General features: G+C 36.5%; 1 protein-coding gene and 1 long non-coding RNA gene across 2 annotated transcripts; both read left to right on the top strand.

Annotated features, from left to right (window-relative positions):
• Positions 1–2,196: 2,196 nt before the first annotated feature.
• On the top strand, positions 2,197–5,912 carry LOC132624319 (uncharacterized). The gene is made up of 5 exons (XR_009576531.1): positions 2,197–2,469; positions 2,946–5,217; positions 5,290–5,376; positions 5,468–5,547; positions 5,644–5,912. It is a non-coding gene; the product is annotated as an uncharacterized LOC132624319 (long non-coding RNA).
• Positions 5,913–23,686: 17,774 nt separating this feature from the next.
• On the top strand, positions 23,687–26,561 carry LOC132624785 (large ribosomal RNA subunit accumulation protein YCED homolog 2, chloroplastic). Its single transcript, XM_060339512.1, has 7 exons — positions 23,687–23,912; positions 24,216–24,395; positions 25,111–25,200; positions 25,713–25,805; positions 25,893–25,973; positions 26,073–26,118; positions 26,296–26,561. The coding sequence occupies exons 1-7, from the start codon at positions 23,772–23,774 to the stop codon at positions 26,364–26,366; spliced, it is 702 nt and encodes a 233-aa protein (XP_060195495.1). The 5' UTR covers positions 23,687–23,771; the 3' UTR covers positions 26,367–26,561.
• The last annotated feature ends 207 nt before the right edge of the window (positions 26,562–26,768 follow it).

The raw sequence follows: 26,768 nt of genomic DNA, 5'->3' as shown, positions 1-26,768 counted from the left end.
AAACCAACTCCTAAATAAAAATAGGTAATTTGACTAAAATATCCCTAATTACTGTTTTCCGTTCAAAATACAAAAGAATCATAAATGAAGAGTTATTAGCTATGTGTATTACTCACTCCGGATAAAAAAGAGAGTTCATTTAGCCATTTGCACGCCCCTTAAAAAAAACTAACTCCTAAAAAATAATAGGTAATTTGACTAAAATGCCGCTAATTAAATATGTATTAGATTTGATCACACAACACTTAATAAGGACAAATCTGAAAAAATAAGGTTAATCCTTTCTTGATTTGATAAGTGAGCACTCTTTTTATCCAAAAAGAAAAGGCTAAGTGAATACTCTTCTTGATCTGGAGGGAGTATATAGTTGCAGATACTTTTTGTGGTGGAAGGCATTTAATCAATTTTACATTTGGAAAAGAAAAATTGTGGCAGTTCTCTCACCGGCCTGCTCTCTTATAAAAAATTATATATTTATCTCTTCATTCATTTTTATTTGTTTATGTTTGACTTGACACACCCCTTAGAAATAATATATAATTTGACTTAACACATCCCTTAAGAAATAATTAATAAAATGATAAATTTACTTTACCCTTTAAACATAATAAATTCGTGGGAAATGTATTAGGAAATGACTATAATTAATAATAAGAGTAAATTAGGAATTAAGGGATAAATATCTCTTGATGTTTCAACCTAGTAAATATTGACATCCATCTAGTATAGTGGACAAGTAAATGGACGGAAGGAGTAGATTCAAAGTCCAATATTTATTTTCCCTAATTCAAATCAACCACCTTCTTTCCATCATTTTCCATAAATTTTTTATTTATTAGATTTATACAACTCATGTAACTGATTTTACTGAACTAAATATATTCAACTTCACCAAACCATTTAATTTTGACTTAACTAAGAAAACTTGTCAGGGTTTAGTTCCAATTGACAAGATCTTATTACTTTTATAACAAGATCCTTAAGAAGAAGGGAAAGACAGAAATACACTAAATTCCAACATTAGCAACCGTGCTGGTGCAACAAAAAGGGAACAATAGTGGAATTGATAATTGAAAGTCATGAAGAGAAAATAAAAAATCCTTCATTTCAAATATCTTGTCGCTTTGTGCTATTTGATTATCAACTTGTTTAACTTTTGACATAATAACATGGATCATTAGTTCGTCTACAAATACTATATGTTTAATATTCAACAAATACGTAAAAGAGTATATGTAGTTGGTTAAGAGTTATTTTAAAATGATATGGTCAAGGTTCTAACTTGGGGAAAGAAATTGAAAATCGAAAATGTTATGATCAAGGTTCTTATTCTGGGAAAGAGTGTATGTCACATGTATATTATTGTATCTCATGTATATGTCCTATGTACGTCACGTCTACATGACACACACAGGACACAATACGAAATACAAGTGATACATACATATATATATATATATATATATATATATATATAGACACATACATACATATCGTCTCGCATGAGATATACGCTCCTCAAGATGCTCTCAAACTCTTGGAACAACACTCAATCGAAAATGATTTCGTTTTTGCAAACCCAAATTTCAGATTCGGGCTTCAAAGCATCATCAATGGGGGTTTAGTTCTCCACGTTTTTGAATTCACCAAAACAATAGTCACTTAATGGTTTCCAGCAACTATTATGACAAGTAAATTCAGTTATCAAAAAAGAAAATTCAACTACGTCGTGATTGTTGTCGTTTAATTTAAATCTTCGGAGGACGTTAATGTAGATACGTTTGTGGAATAAATAAAGGAATCAAGGGAGGATGATCATGTACTTTTAGCATTGAATCATGGGAGATATATATTTCACCCCTGATTTGTGTTATTTGATTTTACCATAAATTGTATATCCAATCCTTTTTCATTGTGTTGTATAGAATCTGTTGTGCTTATGTTGCTACTTTTTGAAAATTGAATTCTATAGCTATTTTACGTAATACCGGCCTATTTTCATATATTTATGAAATTTTCCCTAATATCTATGTAATTTTTTTTTTAAAATCATTGAAATAGGGGGAAGCGGCTCATCTCCGGTACTAATCCCCTCCAGTGGGTCCAGTGCACAGTTAATATTGAGACATCTGTCCACCTTTTAATCTAATGGTTAGCATTTAATTAACTACAGCAGCCTCTCAAACCATTGTTAATACCCTGATTTATCCTTTCCCTTGCTGGCAGCATCAATTTAGCCTAAAATCTTGCTAACCAAAATAGAAGCATCCGAAAAAATTGCTAGAAAATCTTTCTCGTTGAAAATATATTTTCTTATGACGAAAATCATGGAAAAACATAGCAAAAAACAGCAAGAACAAAAGATTAAATCATTTAGATGGTACAATAACAACCAACGATCGCAAGAAAACGGAAGATAAGTTGATGAGCAAAAGTTTTTCCAGAGATTAAGTGACAATACCAAAATAGGTTCTTCTCCGCTCTTGCACTATTTTTTCCACTTCGAGATCAAATACGTTTTTTTCTTGTGATTCTCGTGGTGAAACAGCCAAAACGAACAAATGTCTAGAATGTGTTTGATAAAATGTCTCAATTAGGTTGATGGAATTTTTAAGTAAAAAATGGATATTTGAAATAGTGAGAAGTTGAGATACTTAAAGCACAAATAACAAATCGAATGAAGGTCACAACTTGTTCCACTTAAAGTTTTCATATTAATCTTATGAAAATAATGAAGTTCACTAATTTTAGGATGTGATAGTAACAGAGCCTTTGTTAGGACTGTTTTGATTAGTGAACTCCATTGTTGGTAGACTTATGGATATGATAGCTAGTAACAGAGCTTTGTTAGGTGTTGAAATTCATTTCTGATGAATTTTTAAATAATTTTTTCTGAAATTTAAGACTAAAAATTATTTATCTTATTTATACTTTTTGTAATGTAGATTTATGGATATCGCGTCAACTGAGTCTCAAGGTGGATGTAATGTGCTAATAAAACTTGGGATGGAATTTGACTCGGATGAGCACGCATATGACTGTTATAATGAATACGCAGCTTCAGTTGACTTTAGTATTAGAAAAGAATATGCTAATAAAAATAGTGTCCATGGGTATGTGACTTCAACAAAATTTACATGTTATAAAGAAGGTTATAGAAGCACGGACAAACGAGATCCGACGGTTCAAAAGCACAGAAACGAAACTAGGACAGGGTGCTTAGCTCATATTACTATTAATCGTCAATTGAGTGGAATGTTTCGCATCACTTCATTTGAAGAGAAACACAACCATCCTCTTGTTGATTCTTCTTTAGCTCATCTGTAACCATCTCAAAGAAAGATAAAAGTTGCTCAAGCATATGAACTTGACTTATTAGATGATTCAGGAATACGTCCTAAAGCTTCATTTGACTATGCTGCTCGTCAAGCTGGAGGACAATCTTTTCTAGGTTACACAAAGAGAGATCACAAGAATTATCTTTGGGACAAAAGACATGAAAATTTGAAACATGGAGTGACTCATAGCTTGGTGAATTATTTTGAGAAAATAACACTAGAAGATCCCGCTTTTCGATTTTCTTTACACTTAGATGATGATAATTTGATAACTAATGTATTCTGGGCTGATGCAAAGATGATAAGAGATTTTAAGATATATGGAGATGTTGTGTCTTTTGATACAACATATATGACAAATAAAGAGTATCGACCCTTCGCACTATTTGTTGGTTTGAATAATCATAAGGAAATGGTTATATTTCGTGCAGCTCTCTTGTACAAAGAATCAACTGAATCGTTTCAATGGATTTTTGATGCGTTCTTTAGCATTATGTCTGCAGATAAACCACAAACATTCATGACAGATCAAGATCCCGCAATAGCTGCTGTTCTCTCATCAGTAATGCCAAATGCATATCATCGTCTATGTGTGTGGCACTTGGAAAAAAATGTGTTTAAACATCTTAACCATATCTTTAGAGCTAATTCATCATTTCCGGAAGATTTTAGCAGATTGCTTTATGATTATGAGTATGAGGATGATTTCTTAAGTGCGTAGCAGGATATGCTTGAGAAATATAATCTTAGGGATAATAATTGGTTGAAAACTACGTTTGCTCTAAGGGAGAAATGGTCGATGACATATGGAAGAAATACATTTTCAGCAGGTATGTGAGTTCATGTGTGAAATTTCTTTGTTGAATGGAGGTGAGTTCAAGGTCTTCTTTGATCAGGAAATGCAAGCACACAATTAAGTGAGAGCTTTAATGGATCTTTAAGGGGATATTTGAAATCTGATTTGGATATCGTTCAATTTTTTAAGTATTTTCAGAGATCAGTTGATGATAAGCGCACCAATGAGAATAAGTCAAATTTTGATATGACTCAAAGAATACCTATTTTAAAGGTTAAACTTCCTTTATTGATTCATGCTAGGGATGTATACACCCCAACTATATTTGACATGTTTCAAAATGAATGGGAAAGGTCATTACTTGTTTCCGTGAAGGACTTTCATAACGAAGGAGATTTGTGCACATACAATGTTGGCACTTATGGAAGTGTAAAGGAGCATGCAATAACTGTCAAGCGATCAGTAACTCAAGTTTCTTGTAGCTGCAAAATGTTTGAGTTTGTGGGTATATTATGCAGACATGCTTTAAAGATCATTGATTTACTAAATGCAAAGGATATGATTCCTGCACATTATATACTAAAGAGATGGACAAAAGATGCTACAAACATGCATGAGATGGATGTCAATCTAGTAGGAACAAACTCTGATCCAAAAGTTGAAATTATTGCGAGGTATAGACATTTGTGTCAAACTTTTGTCCAAATTTCAAGTGAAGCTTCTGAATCCAAAGAAGGGGATGAATTGGCTGCAAAGTGTGCAAACGAGATAATTGTAAAGTTAAACGACGTAAAGAAGAGAAATGAATCACGTGAAGAGCCGATTCCAAGGAATAATATCCAAAATGAACCGAGTGAGACAATATTTTTTGACAATACAAATGTCACGAAGGTGACTGGGTTAAAAAGGAAGGAGCCAACTCGCCGCTCTAATACTCGGCCAAAGAGTTTTATGGAAAAGGCCCAAAGAAAAAATAAGACTTCATTGCCAAAATTTCCTCTTAGCTAAACTGACCAGCAGTTTGATAACTTTTCATCTCTTCAAGTCCCATGTCCGCCTTTACGAGATGCATCAATGACTATGGTATCTCACCTCATCTAAATCTTTTCTTGTTTATTATAACATAAGAACTTATATTTTTCCTTTAAATAATAGGGAGCTGCAGAAAGAAGCTTTCGTCCATGGTGCCCTTCACAATTGTCTCAAGGATCATCTCATGGAAGTTTGACTCAGCTCTTAAGAGTTACGTTAGTGAACAAAGTTTATGATGATTTTCATTTCTAATAAGTAATGCTACTCATCTCGACATGTGTCTCTTTTTAACTAATTGTAGGATGTTTCATTGGATGATTTAAACAAGTATTCTCGACACTGATTATGACAACTTCGAAAAACGAAGGTTTCATGGTGATGGTGATTTCTGCAACCATAGTCTTGATCTCAAATTTCAGATGTGTGCTTCATTATTATTGTTATTTTCTAACACAATAACTTGATTTTTCTCCACAGGTATTGTTCCAGAACGCGATTTGGCATCCTCTGTTAATGGGTTCTGTTCCAGAACGCGATTTGGCATCCTCTGTTAATGGGTTCTGTTCCAGAACGCGATTTGACATCCTCTGTTAATGGAGTTGTTTCTTTTTTTACATCAAGGCTGCAACTTATTTTATAGTGGAAAATTAGCTTCTACCTTGAAAATTCTTTTGTTTAGCATTTGATTATATGTAGAATGAACATGGTATATATAGCAACCATTGATGCAGTAGCTAGAAATGCTTTTGTCTAGTGATTAATCATAGTACTCTTTACTATTTGGCTGAAGCTTCTCTTGTTTATGTTTTTAAATTGTTGTGTTTGGCTAGCAGAATCTTTATGCCTCTGTTTTGTTCTGTTTTATTGTTTTAATCAACTTCAATGGTCTCGTGCGCAACGTGATTGGATTGCCGTTGCTTTTTCTAACAAGTTGCAGATGCTTTAAAGTATAAGGTGATTAGATGATTGAATTTTTTCTGTGAGATAACTACTACCACTAATACTGCTTTAGTATGTCTTTTGCTCCGTGGGGAAAAGGGGTTGGAGCTTGTTATACATTTAGATAGTTTCAACTTATTGTGTGTATCAAAAGAACAAACCAGGAAACGTTGATTCAGTAATTCTGAAATCTTGTTGATTCTTTTTTGTGCTATAGATTATGTATTAATGAGTTATTGAATGTAGGATGCCTTTTTTATGTGTTGTTTCACTTAGTGATGCAGTTCCTGTTATCACCTATTGGAAATAAATTTTGTATTGTATCTGTTGAGTTAGGGAAATTAATCTATATTGTGATGCAAGATGTGAAATAGCAGCACACTTGAACTAGCTACTACTAGTTAATATGACCTTTGAACCAATTATTGAATCATCAGACATTTTTAGCTTTTACTTATACTCCAGAGTTCTGCTTAAAATGACTTGGGTGATATTGTCTTAGTAAGTAATATGGCTTCGGATGACATTACAAATGTTCTTCAGCATTAAGTTGAATACATGATTTGACATTGAGTCCTTTTTAATATTGAGAAAATTGATTTGATCTATAAAGCTAGTTTCATGCAAAGAAGAAGAAAAACTATTGCAGACCATTTGGTCACTTGGAGTAGCATATATATACTTCTATCTTTCAAGTTGATATACCCGATAAACCGACCTGTTAACTAAATAACGATCTGATATCTTATTTGTTCGGTTAGCGGTTTAGTACATTTAAGAACCAATGAGCCGAACCGTTATGTGCAAATATCCAACCGATTCGCTACAAAACGAGACCGCTCTTATTATTCTTAAATCATTACAAACAAAATTATCATAAAAAAAAAATTAAGAGTAGCTCAAATTCATCGTAGTTCGACGTTACACATTGAAGTTTGAATGCAATATAATTTTCTGCTCGTATTGAAGATCAATCTTTATATAATGTCCTTTGAATAAAGACCAATCTCTATATAGTAAGAGTTACTGGAAGTATGAATATGGTACATGAAAAATTCAAGTTGTTAAATTATGAAAATGTGTTTAATCTTTGTTTTTAGTTTAAACATTTAAGATGAATATGAAAACAACGTTTGCTATTAGATTTAAGATATTTGGTTGTACGTATCCAGATAGGACCAGCAAGATTTTAGGCTAAATTGATGCTGCCAGGAAGGGAAAGGATAAACTAGGGTATTAACCATGGTTTGAGAGGCTGCTTTAGTTAATTAAATGCTGACCATTAGATTAAAAGGTGGACAGATGTCTCAATATTAACTGTGCACTGGACCCACTGGAGGGGATTAGTACTGGAGATGAGCCGGCGAACCATGGTTAATACCCTGATTTATCCTTTCTCTTGCTGGTTGTTACACCTCGGAAATTTTCCCGCGAACGTACCATGAAAAGTTGCAGGATCGCACTTGACCCAGTGGTCGTAAAACAAAATACGGCCCGTAAAGTGATTTACGGACCGTAAATTGCCATCGTCCTCCAGCCTTCCAAAAAATTTCAACTTTCTGTTAAATGTTGAAATGGTAAAATACGACCTAGAATACGGACCGTAAATTGAAATACGGCTCGTAAACTGAGTCGTAAACTGCCATGATCTTCAGCCAAACCTTTCTGTTTTTGATATGCTTAAATATGACCACGTTATACGGCCCGTAAACCAGTATACGGTCCGTAAACTGTGGTTTACGACCACTGTACACCCCGATGACTGTTCATTAAAAATCAGATTTTGTGATTATTATAAGTGACTTTCTCATTCATTTCATTTCATTTCTCACCTACACAACTCAAGAGACCTCTAGAACATTCCAAACATTCCATCCACAAGAATCAAAGAGAAATTAATGATCAACTATATGAAATTCATGAAATCAAGGGTGTAAAACTCAAGTGAAGTTCATCCAAACCAAGAAGTTCCAAGAAAGGTGAAGTAGGGTTTTGGTGCAAAAGGAAGGATTCCACTCTAAGCTTGTTCCACCACCATCTAAGGTAAGTTTTATGACTTTGGCATGTTGTTTAAAGTATTGGAAAGCTAAGACACTTGAATTGTAGCAAGACATAGAAAATGGACCATTACTGAGTGAATAGTGTCATAGTTGGGTGATAGCTAGGTTGGATCATGGATGTTGGGCTGCTATGATTATGAATACGTTGTAAATGATGTTTAGGTCATGAAATAAGTATTATATACAAGGAAATGCGATAACGAGCTATAACCGTAAATGTGAACGAATTGGAGAGAAATGGTGGATTTTGCTTAAAGAATATGAATGATGATTGTTGATTGCAATGTTGTAAGTGTTGTTGTAAACGTTGGGAGTTGAAATAGAACATGGGGAAAGTAGTAGAAACAAAGAAAATGCTATCCAATTTTCCCTAGAAATAACGATGCGTTTTCATAATCGATTAACTAACATTAGTCCGAATTCTCTCGTGAAGGTAACGAAGTGACATCGAAGGAGAACAAGTGAACGATAGCTTAGCTAAACGACAAAGGTATGTGAGTTCATGGCATGAATCCTACGACATGATTCTCCTTTCGTCCTCATGATTCTCCTACGTTTCTAAAGACTAAGAGTCTGAGGTCATGAATAATTATATGAGACAAGAGCTATGTTACGAGTTTAGTAGTGATATGATGTTATTCCTTGCTTACACTCACCTCATACATTAATTCCTTCGAGGTGAGGCAGAATGGTAATAAATGTTCATAATGAGATCGAGGGTTCACGACCTTCTGTCACCTCGATAAGAGTATAGTTGTTCTATAGTCCTTATGCATATATCATGATGAGCATATTATAATAAGCATGTTATGATGATAATACACCGCGCCTAGTTGGCCGGGCAGTCACTGCTAAGGCGGGCAGCTATGTTATACACCATGGCCAGTTGGCATGGGCAGACACCACTAGTGGGTCTCATGAGATGATACCCCGGACGTGGGAGGCCTGGACGCGGGCTAATGCTATGACTATCACACCGATCCTATATGGACGGGCAGTTTATACATTATGCATATATGATATGATGATGAGTATGAGTAAGATTGCATGCATTGCCTCTTTTATGATTATCAGTCAGATTCAGATGCTTCATATTCATATTCTCTTTATATCACTGTCTTATTTCTTTGCTTATGCCTCTCATACTCAGTACAACATTCGTACTGACGTCCGTTTCCTTTGGACGCTGTGTTCATGCCCACAGGTAGACAGGGAGGTGAGCTTGACCCAGATTCCTAGTAGCTGCCAGCCGATTGAGAGCACTCCATCGTTCGGAGGTGCTTATGATTGTTCTTTTGGTACATATGTATATTTTGGGCATGACGGAGTCTTGTTCTGTCTATATGTATAGTATGTCAGTAGAGGCTCGTAGATGCGCAGTGTGGGTAGTATGGTCTCACATCTTTCATGTATATGTACATTTATTATTTTGATAGCCTAAAGGCATATATATATAAAAGTATTTACGTTTTCATATGAAATATGATTTTTTTCCATGCGTTGGATATAAATGTGATAAGAAGGGCATTAAACGGATAAGGTGAGTCATAGAGCGAGCGGTGCTCGGTGGTTAGCCCCGGGTACCCGTCGCGGCCCCTAGCTGGGTCGTGACACTGGTAGCATCAATTTAGCCTAAAATCTTGCTAACCAAAGTAGAAGCATCCGAAAAAATTGCTAGAAAATAATTTTTGGTTTAAACATTTAAGTATGAATATGAAAACAACGTTTGCTATTAAATTTAAGATATTTGGTTGTACGTATCCAGATAGGAGCAGCAAGATTTTAGGCTAAATTGATGCTGCCAGCAAAGGAAAGGATAAATGAGGGTATTAACCATGGTTTAAGAGGTTGATTTAGTTAATTAAATGCTGACCATTAGATTAAAAGGTGGACAAATGTCTCAATATTAACTGTGCACTGGGCCCACTTGTCACGACCCAACCGCTGAGTCGTGACGAGTGCCTGACCACTTCTGACCAAGCACCCCTATACTCGTACCTGAACATCATTAAATAACTGGGTGGCCCATAAAACTTATGTCAGAACAACATTATGGTCTACCAACCATCTTTCCCTATATGCATACACATATACATATATACTGAAAAGAACAGTACGGGCCGACAAGGCCGCTACATCACATACTAACTACGTACCACTGTCTACAGACCTCTAACGGATCAGAAAGATATAGAAAAGGATGGGATAGGTCCCCGCCATACCCATGTATGATATACATGCATATACGTCTCAAAATAGCATACCCAAAATGGATCGTAGCTTCGGATCAAGGGGAGCGCACCGGCAATAGCTGGGGGAAAGTCCTACAGAGCTGGATCGTCTGCCTGTCTACTGTACCCGCTGGCATGAACGCAGCCCCCCTAACGATAAGGGAGTCAGTACGGATAATGTACTGAGTATGTAAGGCGGAACTGAAACAGTATATCTCAACTCAAATGATAAAGGAGTAACAGACTCAATCTGTACCTGTAACCAACACCACGAATCATGTATGTGCATATGAAATTTTAATACATCATGAGTAGATATGTATATAATGCATGCCTTCACACTGCTCGTAGCCTCTTCTGGCATAATAGCATAATGGCCCCATCGGGCAGCCCCTTCGGGCATCATAATCATTGTGTACTAACTGATCAAGTGGCTTGCGTACATAACGCCTTAGCCCTTTACCTCTTTTCCATAAGACATGTGATACATATATAAATGTGCAAATGTATAATAATATTTGTAAAACATCAAAAGACTCCCTTCGGAGCAACTTTTAGTTCAAAATATGAACTTCTTCCCCTTTTCATTTGTCTCCTTCGAGACTTAAAAAACAAATATAAAATGCATATGAATAAAGAAGCCTTATGAATGACCCCTTCGGGATTTAGACATCATTATGGAAACATACAACTTATGGATGCCCCTTCGGGATTAAGAAGTCAAGGAACTCGGGATATGAACAATACCAATACCAACACAAGAACATGAACTCCTACATCTAGGAGTAGATTTATTATAGATATCGTTATGTTTCGTACTTGTCATAGATCATGCCAAAATGAAAGAAAGTAACAGCCTTAACATACCTGGAAACTCACTTCCCGACCTTCCACCCTACCTTCTGTCTTGCAATCTACTTAAAATCGTTCGTAGTCTCGTAATCTACATATAAAATCATTCATACTATTGTTAGGCTCATCATCATACGCTTGTCTTAAGCCTCTAATTTAAATCCAATTAGGATCTACTGAAATTCGAGCAGCATCTCCCCTGTTTCTATGCCTAGCCCGAAATCACAATCTAATAACCAATAACAACAACAACAATACCAACATCAACAACAACAATATCAACACCAAAATACTCCATAAACATCGCACATGATGTTTATTCAATTTCTCCATCAACAGTTCATTATACGATCAATTAATAACTCTATCTTCGTAAATAAACCGAAATCAATATCAATAAGGGAAGATTCATACCTTGTCCTCGCTAGAGAAACAATATCTTCAATATTCAGCTTAAATCCAAGCCAACTCCATCGCAAGACAATACTATAATCGCAATTACACGTTACCCGGACCTCGATTAATATTTCGTCACTTGAAATTACTCAAAATCCAAACTTTTGTGTTGTATATATGCTCTCATATGTGACTGTGTGTTTTTGGGAATTATTGGGTGAAAAATGAGAGGTTTTGACCCTTATATAGAGGGTTGAAGTTGGTGGAACCGACTTAAAATTTTCCCTTCGCGTTCGTTGTCTTGGGTCACGTTCGCGAAAGGTTTTTCAGTACTACTCTTCGCGTTCGCGGCCCTTTGGTCACCTTCGCGAAGGGTTTATTTCTGCTCTGGCGGCCTAACTTGTAACGTCCATAACTCTCTACTCCGATGTATTATCAACGAGCGGTTTGTTGCGTTGGAAACTAGACTTCATGAACTTCAATTTAGGCGTTTAATTTGCTCCAAAACTCCTCATATACTAAAAGATATTCTTTCTCCAAGTTGGACCAAAATTTCCCCTCATATTTTCTCCAAAGTTCAACAAACTTAATTTCCTTGATTCACCTGCCCTCCAATCCTTCCGTATCTTATTATATGAACTTATACCCTCACAACCATAAGATAAGTGCAAATAATCCCATATATCCTTGGAGGTTACTCCAATGTCCATACTTAAAGCAACCAACACCTAACGAATCACAACGTACAAACTACGGGGTGTAACACCACTGGAGGGGATTAGTACTGGAGATGAGCCGCCTCCGAAATAAGGTACACGCGTAATGCACATATCCAAATCCTAGTATATATAATAGATTTTTACCCCGTGTATTGTTTGGCCTAAACTAAAATGGACCCTTATTCTTATATCTTACCCGATTTAGCCCATTTTGTATATAATTTAAAATATGTTTTCACTTATAATTAACAAGGCATTAAGAAACATAATTTTAATTCCTTTTCTCTTCTTTCCTCCTCTTTTCTCTTCTAAACTATTCTTTTCTTTGCAAATATTACCTTATGTTTGTAGACAAGAAACGAATTCATCCTTGTTCTTTTTTCTTTTTCTTTTTTTTTTTAAAAAAAAAGGATTAGGAGGAGAAAATCTCAGAATCTTCATTATTGAGATTTTTGAGTTTATTTCTTTAAATTTGAATCTAAAAGTTGTTGATTCTATTGATGGTTAGTTGAAAATCTTGAATTTGAAGCTCTTGCTAGATTTGAATGGTGAAAATCATATTAGAAAAGTAATCCATAATTGTTTCTCAAGCTTGAAAAAGTGGGTTTGAAATATGAATTTTATTTTGTGATAACTTTCGAACAAAAATTGCAATTAAAAATCATAAAAAAATAAATTATTACTGTAATTGGTGTCGTGTTATACACTTGTATACATTTTCATGCTGTAACAAATCCGCAAGACCACGGGGGAACACTACGCCGCAGCAACAGGGACAAACAGCCACCTAAATACTTGGACAAATATGTGGTCCCAAATGCTAAGCAAGGACCACTTGTACCAGTACCGTCAGCACCAAGTAATGTTGCCAGGAGCTCTCCACCTTAATACCTATCTATATAAGTTGAAGAGATGCTGCCAAAGAGGATCATTGATGAAGTTGTCTTTTAATTTCTTAGCTTGTAATAGTCTAGAACCTCCTTCCATTCTTATTTTTCTCTCTTTTTTAAGCTTTTCTACAGCTTTCAGTGATTGTTAGTTGTTATCTATCTTTCAATACAAGTTAATCTGTTCCATTTGGTGCTTTCATTGACCCTCCTCTACCAATGGGTGATGGTGCTCACAATACTCGTTTACGGACATTGGACGATGCCATCAAGCAGCTATAAGCAGATGTTGCTTCTCACGGTAAGGCTTTTGATTCCATTAACACCACCCTTCAAGATATTGTGTCTCAACTTTCTACCCTTCAGAACCCACATCAAACGCTTCCACCCTCTGAAAAAAGCCCTAACCCATCTGTACCTGGTTCTTCTTCCATGCCCCCACCTCAAAATGTTTACCAGCAACCCCTTCCCCAACACCAACCCCTAATTTCAACCAATTTCCTCTGCCACAACCTATCCAGAAACAGTCTTTTACACTATTTTGCCGAGACAAACCCGCCCCAATCGACTTACCAAAATTTGGTAGCCAACATGCTGAAAGTTGGGTGTTTCAAGCTAATAAATACTTTGATGTATATGGCATAACAGATGAAAACCGCTTGACCTTAGCCTCGTTCTACCTGGAGGGTACTACTAGGAATTGGTACTAACAGATGCATAAAAATCATCAACTTATCAGTTGGGATCACTTCACTAAAGCACTGATAATTCGTTTTGGTACCAAATCTATGGTCACCAGAGGGAATTTTGGCTAAGCTCTAGATGACTTCCACTATTCAAGACTATCTCTCTCAGTTCGAACAAATTGCCAATCGCACCTTCGATGTCAACCCTCCGATGATGAAGCATTGTTTTATTTCTGGGCTGCATCCAAAAATAAAAAGTGATGTATTATCCTCACAGCCCAATACTCTAGATGAGGCCATCATCCTTGCCATATTACATGAGCAAAAACAATTGGGCCAAGTGAAGCCACCGACCCGGTCCAATCAGTTTTCAAAGGCTCTGGCCGTATCTTTGCCTCCCCAGTCCACTTTCACTCCTAAAAACACTTCGCCTCTTTCACCTGCTTCTTCCTCGTTGCCTGCGACCTCACTTCCTGGCATTGGTTGTGTTCCCTTTCGAAAACTCACCTAGGCAGAAATTCAACGCAAACGTGAGCTTAACCTTTGTTTCAATTGTGATGAAAAATATCAAAAAGGACATCGTTGTTATTCTCCTCATCTCTAAGGATGAAGCACCGGAAGAATCCCCACTTGCATCTCCATTCCCACCACCAGATCCTAATATTTCTTCCCCCACAACTGAATCATCTCTCCTTACAATCATCAGCTTTCAGGCTTTTTCTGGCGGGCCTCTCTCCATCACTTCTCTTTGTTTCATATGTCAGGTCAAAGGCCAGACTGCTTAAGTTCTCATTGACGACGGGAGCACTCATAATTTTATCACTTCTCGACTTGCGAAATCTCTTAAACTACCCATTGAATCTTCTGCCAAATTCTCTGGTACGGTGGGTAATGGTCATAGTCTTCCCTGTTTAGGTGTCGTTCTCGATCTTCACATCACTATACAAGGCCACACTTTCTCGATGGACTTCTTTGTCATTGATTTACATGGTTCTGACTTGGTTTTAGGAGTGATTTGGTTGGCTACTTTGGGTCCAATCGTGACAGATTATGCCCAACGTCTTTTTCAGTTTGATTTCCATGGGAAAATTATATCATGGTTCGGTGATCCTCCTTCCACTCCGGAACAGGTCCAACCCTCTGCCTTACGACGTTTTAGTCGAACGGATTCCATCTCTTGTTTATTTCGTTTGGAGCTGATGTCTTCTGAGAAAGCTGAGGATTTTGACCACCCTCTGGCTCTTACCCAGTTTCTTGACTCTTATTCGGATGTATTTGTGTCTCCAACAGCCTTACCACCTTCCCGTCCTCAACATCACCGTATTCCGCTGATTCCTGGCTCTGCTCCTGTGAATATCCGTCCATATCGCTATCCTCATTTTCAGAAGAGCGAGATTGAGCGGTTGGTTTCTGATATGCTCAAAACGGGTGTTATTCGACCTAGTTTTAGCCCTTATTCATCCCCCTAACTGCTGGTATGTAAGAAAGACGACACGTGGCGCTTTTGCGTTGACTACAGGGCTTTAAATTCTATCAGTATAAAGGATAGATTTCCTATTCCCACAGTGTATGAACTATTTGATGAACTCCACGGTGCTTGTTTCTTTTCTAAACATGATTTGTTGGCTGGGTATCATCAAATTCGAGTCCATCCTGATGACATTGAAAAGACAGCATTCCGAACCCATGATGTCCATTTTGAGTTCCTTGTAATGCCTTTTGGACTGTCTAATGCCCCGTCAACATTTCAAGCCACCATGAATTCCATATTTAAGCCTTTTATTTGCTAATTTGTCCTCGTCTTCTTCGATGACATACTTATATATAGTCAGTCTTGGCAGGATCATATTATCATCTGCGCTCTATTTTTGAGCTTTTGCGCCAAAATTCCTTAGTGGTCAAGCGTTCCAAATTTCACTTTGGACAACCTTCTATTGCATGTCTGGGACATATTATCTCCTCTATTGGTCTACATGTTGATACGGAAAAGATTCGTGCTATCGAATCATAGCCCTGCCCATCTCCGCTCAAAGAAGTTTGTGGGTTTTTGGGCTTAGCGGGGTATTACCGCCGATTTATCAAATGGTATGCCCAACTAGCCTCGCCATTAACGGACCTTTTGAAAAAAGACTCCTTTTTATGGTCAGACGCTTCCTCGACAGCTTTCATCACTCTAAAACAGGCTTTGAGTTCTGTTCTCGTTCTCGTGTTGCCAAATTTTGCTAAATTTTTTTTTGTGGAAATAGATGCTTCAGGAACGGGTATTGGTGTTGTTTTATGTCAAGAAGGACACCCTATTGCCTTTTTCAGCCAAAAGTTATCTCCAAGGATGCAGGCAGCCTCCACTTACACGAGAGTGATGTTTGTTATTACGGAAGCTGTTCAAAAGTGGCGGCAATATTTGTTGGGTCAGAAATTCCTCATTATTACGGATCAAAAACCACTAAAAGCTCTCACTAATCAGTTTATCCAAACACCTGAGCAGCAATGCTGGCTCAACAAGTTGATTGGTTTCGATTTTGAAATCTTATATCGGCCAGGCTAGCTGAACTCGGCTGTTGATGCTTTATCTCGAGTTCCCACCTTGTTGGCTTTAACTCTAGCGGTCACTGAGCTAGCCTTGATTACCAAATTGAGACATCTAAACAGGACAAATACATATTTGCTTGACCTTCAGCAACAGTTGAGCACTGACCTTGCCTCGCTGCCCCAATTCTCCTTTCAAGAAGGTCTGTTGCTCTTTCGAAACCGCTTGGTCATTCCCCCCGATCCTGATCTCAAGTAGATACTCTTAGAGGAATTTCATTCTTCAAATATTGGTGGGCACGCGGGTATTTTAAGAACTTTTCACCGCATTTCGTCCAACTTTTACTAGCCGGGAATGCGCACAGATGTCAAGCAATTTGTTCTAACTTGTCAGATATGTCAATAGATGAAGGATACTTGTTTTAAGCCTACTAGTCTTCTCCTTCCCCTTCCCCTTCCCATTCCATCTGCTATTTTTGATGACATCTCTATGGACTTTGTAACTGGTCTTCTCCTTCCCCTTCCCATTCCATCTGCTATTTTTGAGGCCATCTCTATGGACTTTGTAACTGGTCTTCCGCCTTCTCATGGCCGCACTGTTATATTGGTTATTGTCTATAGACTTTCAAAGTATGGCTATTTTATTGCTCTGCCACCAAAGTTCACAAGTCATAAGATTGCAGAGGTGTTGTTCAGGAATATATCAGACTCCACGACTTTCCATCAACAATTGCATCTGACCGTGATCCCACTTTTTTTGTCTGAATTCTGGTCTGAAATTAACAGATTACAGGAGACTCAATTGGCTAAAAGTTCCACCTATCATCCTCAGTCGGATGGTCAAACGGAGGCTCTTAACAAATGCTTAGAGATGTATCTCCGCTGCTTTGCAGCCTATACTCCTACCACTTGGTTTCGTCTTCTTCCTTGGGCAAAGTTTTGGTATAACACATCTTACCAACATAGCTCTAAGCTCACTCATTTTGAGGTAGTGTATGGTCGTCCTCTCCCAACAATTGCTTGATCTATTATGGATGGAAACACCACACTTGCTGTGGCTGATTCGCTTAGGCAACGTGATGGTACCTTAGCACTGCTGAAGTCTAATTTGCACTTTGTTCAAGCTCGTATGAAAATATATGCTGACAAAGGACGCAAGGATATGGCATTTCAGATCGGAGATTGGGTCTTTGTTCGCTTACGTCCCTACAGATAACTTTTTCTCCGCCTCCAGCGTCATACCAAACACAGTCACCGTTTCTTTGGGCCATTTCAAGTGCTTCAACGAATTGGTGAGGTCGCCTACAAGTTGGACCTCCCACCTTCTTCAAAAATTCACCCCGTATTTCATGTCTTAGTTCTTCGAAAATGTTTGGGAACTCCTGAGTAGCAAGTAACTCCTATTGACCTCTTCGACCATTCTTCTTCACTCATTCTCTCCCCGGAAGCAATTCTAGACAGACGTACCATTACTAAAGGTGCACATCAAGTATTGTAATTTTTGATCAACTGGCAGGGGCTACCTCTTGAGGATGCTACTTTGGAGGATTTGCATTCTCTTCGGCAACGATTTCCTGATTTGAACCTTGAGGACAAGGTTCGTTTTCCTAGAGGCAGCAATGTAACAAATCCGCAAGACCACGGGGGAATATTACGCCGCAGCAACAGGGACAAACAACCACCTAAATACTTGGACAAATATGTGGTCCCAAATGCCAAGCAAGGACCACATGTACCAGTACCGTTAGCACCAAGTAATGTTGTCAGGGGCTCTCCACCCTAATACCTATCTATATAAGTTGAAGAGATGCTGCCAAAGAGGAGCATTGATGAAGTTGTCTTTTAATTTCTTAGCTTGTAACAGTCTGGAACCTCCCTCCATTCTTATTTTTCTCTTTTTTTAAGCTTTTCTACAACTTTCAGTGATTGTGATACTAGCCGAGCTTCATAAAAAACATCCACATCAAGCTGAGCTAGGGATCACGTCTTTAGAGACTTACTAGGTGCTTGGATTGAAGGAATGAAGCTCAAGAATATGCTAAAATGGAAGTATCGGCCTCATTTGCATGAAGTAGGGAGAAGAAGGACTTTTTCTCATCTTTTAAGAAGACAACCAACCAAACAAGGCCTTTACTTCATTAAGGGTATTATTGTAATAATGAAGTTGTCTTCCTTTTCTATCTAGTATAAATACTACCTTAGTTTATTTCATTAGGTAGACTTGTTATGATATGAAATATTGAAATTGTGAAATTGTGAGACTCCATTGGGAGCATGAGAGATGAGAGCGTGTTGAAGCTTTTGGTTGAATTCTTTGTTGAGAAGGTTGGTTGCTTGGGGACTTTGTTTCCCTTGAGGTCACCTTAAGATGTTTGGTGCTTGTGATTACTCAATTGGAGGTCTTGGTTATATAGAACCTTGGTTGCCAATTGGTATTTCTCTTTGTGTCAACTTATCTATCCTTTAATTCCCTTGTCTTTTTTGAATTCCTAGTTAGTTTCTTTGTTCTTCTATCCGTTCTTGTATCAATTGGTATCAGAGCTTGGAATAGATTTGTTTCCACAAATCTAGTCTTGGATTTTGATTCCACAAAAAAAAAAATTATATCCAAAATTTTCAAAAATTCCATAATCTGTGTCAAATCCTTGCTTTGTTGTTGATTCTAGTGTTGGATTCGAATTCCTTCGAGTTTTAGGGTTTCAGATCTGAAATTTGAGTCAATTTGGAGTTGGGGTTTGTGTTCCACTATTGTTGAGCTTCAAAGCTTCAAGAACAAGGTTGGTGGGTTTGAAGAAGGAGGAAAATTGAGGGTTCAAGTTGATTGGGGTTTGTTCTCTAGTTGATAAGGACTCTAAATCCGAAATTTGGAGGTATTTGGCCAAGGGTTGAAGGATCTACCATTTTGGAATTTGAAGCTTTGAAAACTTCAAGAACGTGAAAGTGGGTCTTGTTGAAGAAGGTGAAATTGAAGGTTGGAACCTATTTGGCTTTGTGCTCTATATCAAAGAGAACTTAGATCCTAAATTTAAACTAATTTAGAGTTGATTTGAGGGTAGTTGGATTTTTTAAATTGTTCTTGTGTTCTTGAAGGTATTCATATCTTCATGTGAGGAAGATGACCCAAGAGCTAGTTTGATCCAAAATTTCAAGTACAAAAAGTAGAAAAAGTGTTTGTTGGGTCAAATTTAGCAAAATTTATGATCTAGTGGGCCCAAATTACTTCAAATTAAAGGAGATTTTCAGAAAATCTAATCCAAAAATGAGGTACGACTTGCAAAATTCATCACATTGATTTGGAAATACCGTTAAGATTAACGGACCGTATAAAATCCACGGCCCGTCGTTCTCAACCGTATAATCATACACGAAGAGGCAAGCTACTGGACTTGATATACGGTTATCATTGACGGACCATATAAACATTACGGTCCGTAAAAGATCAAGTGCTCCCACCGTAATTTAAGTGAACAAAAGTTACGAGCTACTGTTGCAAATCTACGAACCAAGATACGGTCTGTAAATCGTATACGGACCGTAAAATATCAAGTATCTCAACCGTAGATTTGAAAAAAAAAAACTACGGACCATAAATCGCACTTGTCAACTGCGACTTATGCTTTCGCTTGTGGGCCCGCTTCGGCCCTTTGTAGGTCGCATTTCATGACATGAAGAACATATATGTGAAGCCTCAACTCCTAGTTCCACCCGCATTTTCCCGAAATTTCATTGCAAGTTTGTTCCTCAACCCGGTTTCATCTCTTCTTCGTTTCTAGGTTTCTCTAGGTAATTGATAATTCTTTTTCTTAGCTAATTACTTTAAGTAATTGTCCTTACTGAGTAGATAATTAGTTCTTGAGTCCCATTTCATTCGTACCAATTCTTTTCGTTCTTTTCTCATTTTTACCTCGTTGTGAATTTCTTGGCTCAAGTCCGCTAGATTAAATCGAGTCATCCTTTCTTTCTTCGAGTCGATAAGAATCCACTCTTGACCTCGAGTAGTGAATGGGGCCTTGTGACCCAACCGGATTAACAAGCATACAACCATTAGCCGAAGCAATTTGTAAGGCATTCACAGGTGCGCATACTTGAGCGTTTGGTGAGTTATTTTTAACTAACGTAACATGTTTGCTTGCTTTGTTAAGTTTCTTAAATAGGTACTAATGGCTAATAGATGCGGAGAACCGGAAGTTCCCATCGGGGAATTTACACTTGTTGATTTGATGAGATTGTTACAAGATATGAACAACAAGGTAAGGAGATTGAATAATCAAATGGATCACCTAGAGAGTAGGATAGAAATCGCGGAATGTAAGGAGAAACGACGAAGAGAGCTTGATTGGTTCGAAACTCATGGACTTACCTATGAAAGAGAGGGGCACAAGTATGTGGTGGACAAATGCAGGAGTCTTCTCTTTACACAACCTCTTCCACAAGAGACAATATATGCAAGGTTGCAAAAATCTCCTCCCATGGAAACCTTGTCAACTAAAGAAGATTCTTCGTGTGAACTTCAAGGTACGATAGCTAAACTCAACACTTCCAACTCTTTGAATGCACAAGTTCGTGATGTGAGTGTGAGTAGTAGCTTGTCGTTGTGTGATTTTAATGATTCTTTACCATGTGATGATAATGTCATTGTTGAAAGTGTCCCTACACTAGTTGATCCTTTAGATGACCGAATTGATTCTTCTTGCAAGATTGATTTGTGTCCAACTAGTGTTAACACTTGTGCTTTGAATGAAAATACATTTTCATGTGATCAACTTGAGTGTAATGTTAGTGCACTAGTCGAAGAATTTTGTGATGTGATTAATGAACCTCCGATTAGTGATGATGTGGTTCTAGTTGATCATTTGAATGAGTGTGACACCCCACCCTTGTTTGATGAATGTGGAAATGAGTCTCTTGGCTTTATCTTTGTGTCGAGTGATGAGACTCCTGTTTGTGATGGTGATGTGTGTCATGTGTATGGTCATGTAAATGAAGGTACTTTGAAAAATGACATTTGTCTTTTTGAGAATGAAATTACATGCTTCGGCTTACCATTGTTCATTGATTATTCTCTCTTTAAAGATAATGTCTTATTTGATGATAACATGACTAATGAGAGTGAAGTGCCTAGTGGAATGTATTGTAATGTTGAAAATGTAGCCACTTTTAGGGACTACATGGTATTTGAAAATCCACAATGGAATGATGACGCTCTTCCTTGTGATAGAAAACTCCCCTTGGGAAATGATAATACACTTGTGGGGAAGGAGTGTTTTTAAAAGAGAGGTGATACTTGCTTGCAAATTGTTAACTCTTCCTTGTGTGTTCCGAGTCTTAGTAGTATGCTTGATCATGGACTTGAATTTAATAGTGAAGCTACATGTGAGGACACCATAGATGAAGTTGTTTTGTGTAAAACCTTTCTTTACTATCTATTTCATATGATGACATTCATGCTTGTGTTGGGGGTGCATCTTATGTTGGGAGGGGATCTAATGGGGTAGATAGTCATTCTCTTGGCCACTATGTGTGTATATTCTTCCCTTTTGACCCCGGTGATGTTTTAAATTGGTGTGACTTGGTCATAGTGTTACCTTTGGGGTGGTATCACTTTGAAGTTGAGGATCATTTGTGTGTCATGTCTATTAGAATCAATGTGGTATTGCCTTTTCGGTATTTTGAAACCATTGGTTCCTCTATGATATCTTCATTTCATGTTCGTTGCGATAACCAAGTTCTTAGTGCTCTATATGAGAGCTTGTTCTTCTTAATCATGGTTGATACTTGGTTATATCACAAGTGTGTGCATACTTGGCATGTTAGTAGAGTAGGCTACTCTAACACTAACCCTCATCCTTTGAGGACCTTATTGTTGCTTGTCTTCCCTATGGTTTTGCAAGGTTTAGATTCGAGGACGAATCCTTTTCAAGAAGGGGAGAATGATACAAGCCGAGCTTCATCAAGAATATCCACATCGAGCTGAGCTAGGGATCACATCTTTGGAGACTTACTAGGTGCTTGGATTGAAGACATGAAGCTAAAAAATATACTAAAATGGAAGTATAGGCCTTATTTGGATGAAGTAGGGAGAAGAAGGCCTTTTTCTCATCTTTGGAGAAGACAACCAACCAAACAAGGCCCTTACTTCATTAAGGGTATTATTGTAATAATGAAGTTGTCTTCCTTTTCTATCTAGTATAAATACTACCTTAGTTTATTTCATTAGGTAGACTTGTTATGATATGAAATATTGAAATTGTGTAATTGTGAGACTCAATTGGGAGCATGAGAGATGAGAGCTTGTTGAAGCTTTTGGTTGAATTCTTTGTTGAGAAGGTTGGTTGTTTGGGGACTTTGTTTCCCTTGAGGTCACCTTAAGATGTTTGGTGCTTGTGATTACTCAATTGGAGGTCTTGGTTATATAGAACCTTGGTTGCCAATTGATATTTCTCTTTGTGTCAACTTATCTATCCTTTAATTCCCTTGTCCTTTTTGAATTCCTAGTTAGTTTCTTTGTTCCTCTATCCGTTCTTGTATCAGATTGTAAGTTGTTATCTATCTTTCAATACAAGTTAATATGTTCCACATGCACTTTTATATAATGTTGATATATTTTCATACAATAGTATTTCCCTTTTACGAAGTAGATAATTGCTTATATAAGTGAATAAATATTATATACTCCGTAAAAATGTATATGTATGTATAATCATTGTTGCGAAAAAAGAGCTGGTATAAACTAAAAATATAAATACGTGGGTTGTGTACTTTTGAAAAATTTCCTATATATTATGTGTTGCTCACGTGCGTTTGTATTTGAGTCAAGCATGTACAATATGTGCGCACATACATTTTTGTTTGAGTCAAAACACGTACTCCCTTCGTTTTAATTTGTTTGTCTTAGTCTGACTTGACACAAAATTTAAGAAAGTAAAGAAGTCTTTTGAATTATGTTGTCTTAAACTAAAGATATATATAATGTATCAAATTGCCATGTAATTTTGTGGTCTTAAATATATCAGTGGAATATTAAAATTAAAGAGTTGTCAAATTAGGAATGAAACCTTATTTTTTAAACAAACTATACGAAAAGTAAGACAAACAAATTGAATAAAGAGATTATTAGGATTCTCACCTAAAGAGAAATATCTTTGCAAATTATCAAAGTTAAAAATCCAGAAAAAAATAAGAAAAATAAATATACATCTGATCTCCACCTATTTTGCGTACCCAATATGTTGTGAGAATAAGGCCACGCACACCATAAGAATTAAGAAGCACTATAGAAGATAAGGAGAGAGAAAGGGGAATTAAGGATATGGCAAAAGCTGGAAGTTGGATATCAAGAAGCTGCATAAACACCATACCAAGAGGAGAACCTACTAAACCTTTCTCCTATTCCCCCCCAAGGGCTACCAACACCACCAAAGCTTCATTAAAAGGAAATGACTTATCATTGGTAACTTCTTCTTCTTCTAGTAATGAAGCTATAAAGTATTTTTTTCCCCTTTCATATACACTGATAAAGTAAGCAAACGTTACACTATCATGTCAATTATTGTATCAAACCTTTATTAATTGGTAACCTATAAAAAATGATAAATCACCTCATTGTAGCATATAAAAGTAACGTAATAGTGTAAAAAAAAAAACGTTATTGATATTTATAAGCTATATATAGAGTATATACTCTATGTATATATTGACTTCAAGTGGTGGTTTTTCTTGTTTAATTTGGGTTAAATATTTCCAATTGTTGAAGATAACAAAAAGAAGCCAAAGGGGTTCTAAGCGTTTGGTGAGGATCTCTACTTCAGAAGGAAGATGGCATGGAGAATGGAGTTGTGACTACATTTTCTCTCTTAGAGATCTTCAACTTGAAGATTTAGCTGAAGATGCTCATAGAGATACTCAAATTTCCATTAATCTCTCTATCCACAAGGTCTCATCCATACTTTTCTTTGCTCATTTTTTATGACATGAAATGACACCAAAGATTGGTCCGTTTGATTATGTCAACCATACATACTGACCCTAGTGACCACAACTACCAGAGGTTCAATAAATTGATGCACATATAGGCTGATCATATATAAATTGAGTTTAGTTTTTATAAATGGAATTGTTGCTATAAAATAATTACAAGTAATCAACCGTCAACAAATAATAGGATTAGCAATCTGAAAAATAAAGTTTGTTGGTTATATGCTACACCAAGTTAAGGCATATGGATAGTGTAAATTTTTTTCTACACTATCAATATATACAGTGAGGATGCATACAGTGACTACGTGCATAATATTAACATGAGACGAGCTTAAATGAAGGAATATGGTCAGTGAAGCTTTCCAACTTATCTGAGACTGAGGTGTAATTATTATTGTTGTTGTATCACTATATACTGTCAAATCCTATTTTCATTGTATGGCCAATAGTAGCATTGTTATGTTGATGATATTACTTAGAGATATATATACTTCATAGGCGTTTGGACAATGGCTGAGGTTTAAAAAAGGTATTTGAAGTCGAAAAGGAGTACCTTAAAATTGCGATCGAGTTTGAAAATAAATTTGACTTGAAAAAGAAATTTAAGTTTCGGTAAATGAAAATTATTGTTTCACCAGCATTTGATACAAGAACTCTTTATCCATGAGCAGCATGCAGGCTTCGGCCTGTCGGTGGATGGAAAAATTATGACATCTTTCACCAGAAAATGTAGCAACTGCTCTTCCCCATACTGCAGAGAGGTATTTCTACTACTCTAAATCTTATAAGCTCTAGCTCTTTATTCTATCACGTTCTTGTACGTAACTTTTTAATATTTTGAAATTGGAAATATTTTTACTTTGTTATAACTAGAATGGTTGTTTTTTAAGTAAATAAGGATAAAGGTCCAAATTTGTTCCTGTATTTTTTCTTCCGTTGCACTTTTGGTCAATCTATACCTTGCCATTAGTAAATCATTTTGTATTTGTTCTTGTCATTGATGGAGCTCCAGTACAAAATGGATAGACTTGATGGGTCCAAATTCTTCGAGAAATAAAAGGTCCAATTTTATCCCTTAAACTTTTGATTATAGGTTAAAATTACTCTAAATGATATTAGGCCAACAGTCTAATGAATTGCAAAGTTACTCAAATTTGAATAATACAGGGACAAATTTAACATCTTTTTCCCATTCCAATTACCGTAATTCTTGTGCTTGATTTCTCATATTTTTTCCTTGATCAATCTGAATAATTTGTTCCACTTTGATCAGATTGATACAAGCTTTAAAGTTTGGGTATTACCATCAAGCAGACAGAAAGGATCTGCAGATGAACTTCCAGTGCTTGGTGGGGATGATCCATCTGTAAGAATTTATACAAATCAAGACTCTTCTATTCTCTTGTTAATGAACTAAGAAAGTTATAAGAATTATCCTTTTGACACTTTGCAGGTTATCTATGTGAAACCAGGATTTGAAGCTGACCTTGATTCTTTAATACAAGATACCATTAGACTCGCTACCTCTGTAAAAGTACACAAGTTTTCTTTATACTCCCTCCATTTTCTTTATAGGGAAAAGAGAGAGAAAAAAAAAGGGCATAATTTGATCGACATTGCTTAATTTTTGCAGGAGACTTGTTCAGAATCATGTGAGAAATCTGAACCTAAATTACTGCGTAAGAAACACTGTTACTCCTGTTCTTAAATAGTTTAGCTTTTAGAGCAGAGCGTATCCGAGATTTAAACTTGATTGGTATAATTTTTAGGAAATCAATTTGGCAAAAAGAAATATATTTTCTATAACAATTCATATAATATTAACATCCATTACTTTTTTAATTGGATAAGTGCAGCTTTGGGTAAACAGAATGCTGCTTCAATTGATAGGAGGTGGTCCAGATTATTGGAGCTCAAGAAGTTCTGAAATCTCAATAGCAATAGAAGGCAAGGCAAATGTACCACTGTAAAAAGAATATATTAGGAATAAAATAAACATATTACTTTCTCCTTTTGTTGAAACTCTATGTTTTCATACACTATACTATGGTCTTCGAAATTGAATGTTAGTTCAACTGAAAATGAGTTGCAGTAAAGGAATATCAACTGTTTGATTTGAGTACTATATGGCTCATTTTGTTGCTGGAAACAGTATTATACTGGATCCTACATAACTTATCAAGGATTAGTTTTTCAGAGATGAGACTCTTAAAAGACCAAAAAAAAAAAACCCTGATATCATCCTCCTATTTCTTATTTACTTTAAAAGAAAAGGTAAAACTGTAAGATTTTATATCGTTCAGAGAGTATCCCAATTTTAACCAATAAA

This window comes from Lycium barbarum, chromosome 12 (assembly GCF_019175385.1).
Source record: "Lycium barbarum isolate Lr01 chromosome 12, ASM1917538v2, whole genome shotgun sequence".
Classification (NCBI taxonomy): Eukaryota; Viridiplantae; Streptophyta; class Magnoliopsida; order Solanales; family Solanaceae; genus Lycium; species Lycium barbarum.
Note: the sequence above shows the minus strand (reverse complement) of the source record. Positions and strands in the feature narration are given on the sequence as shown.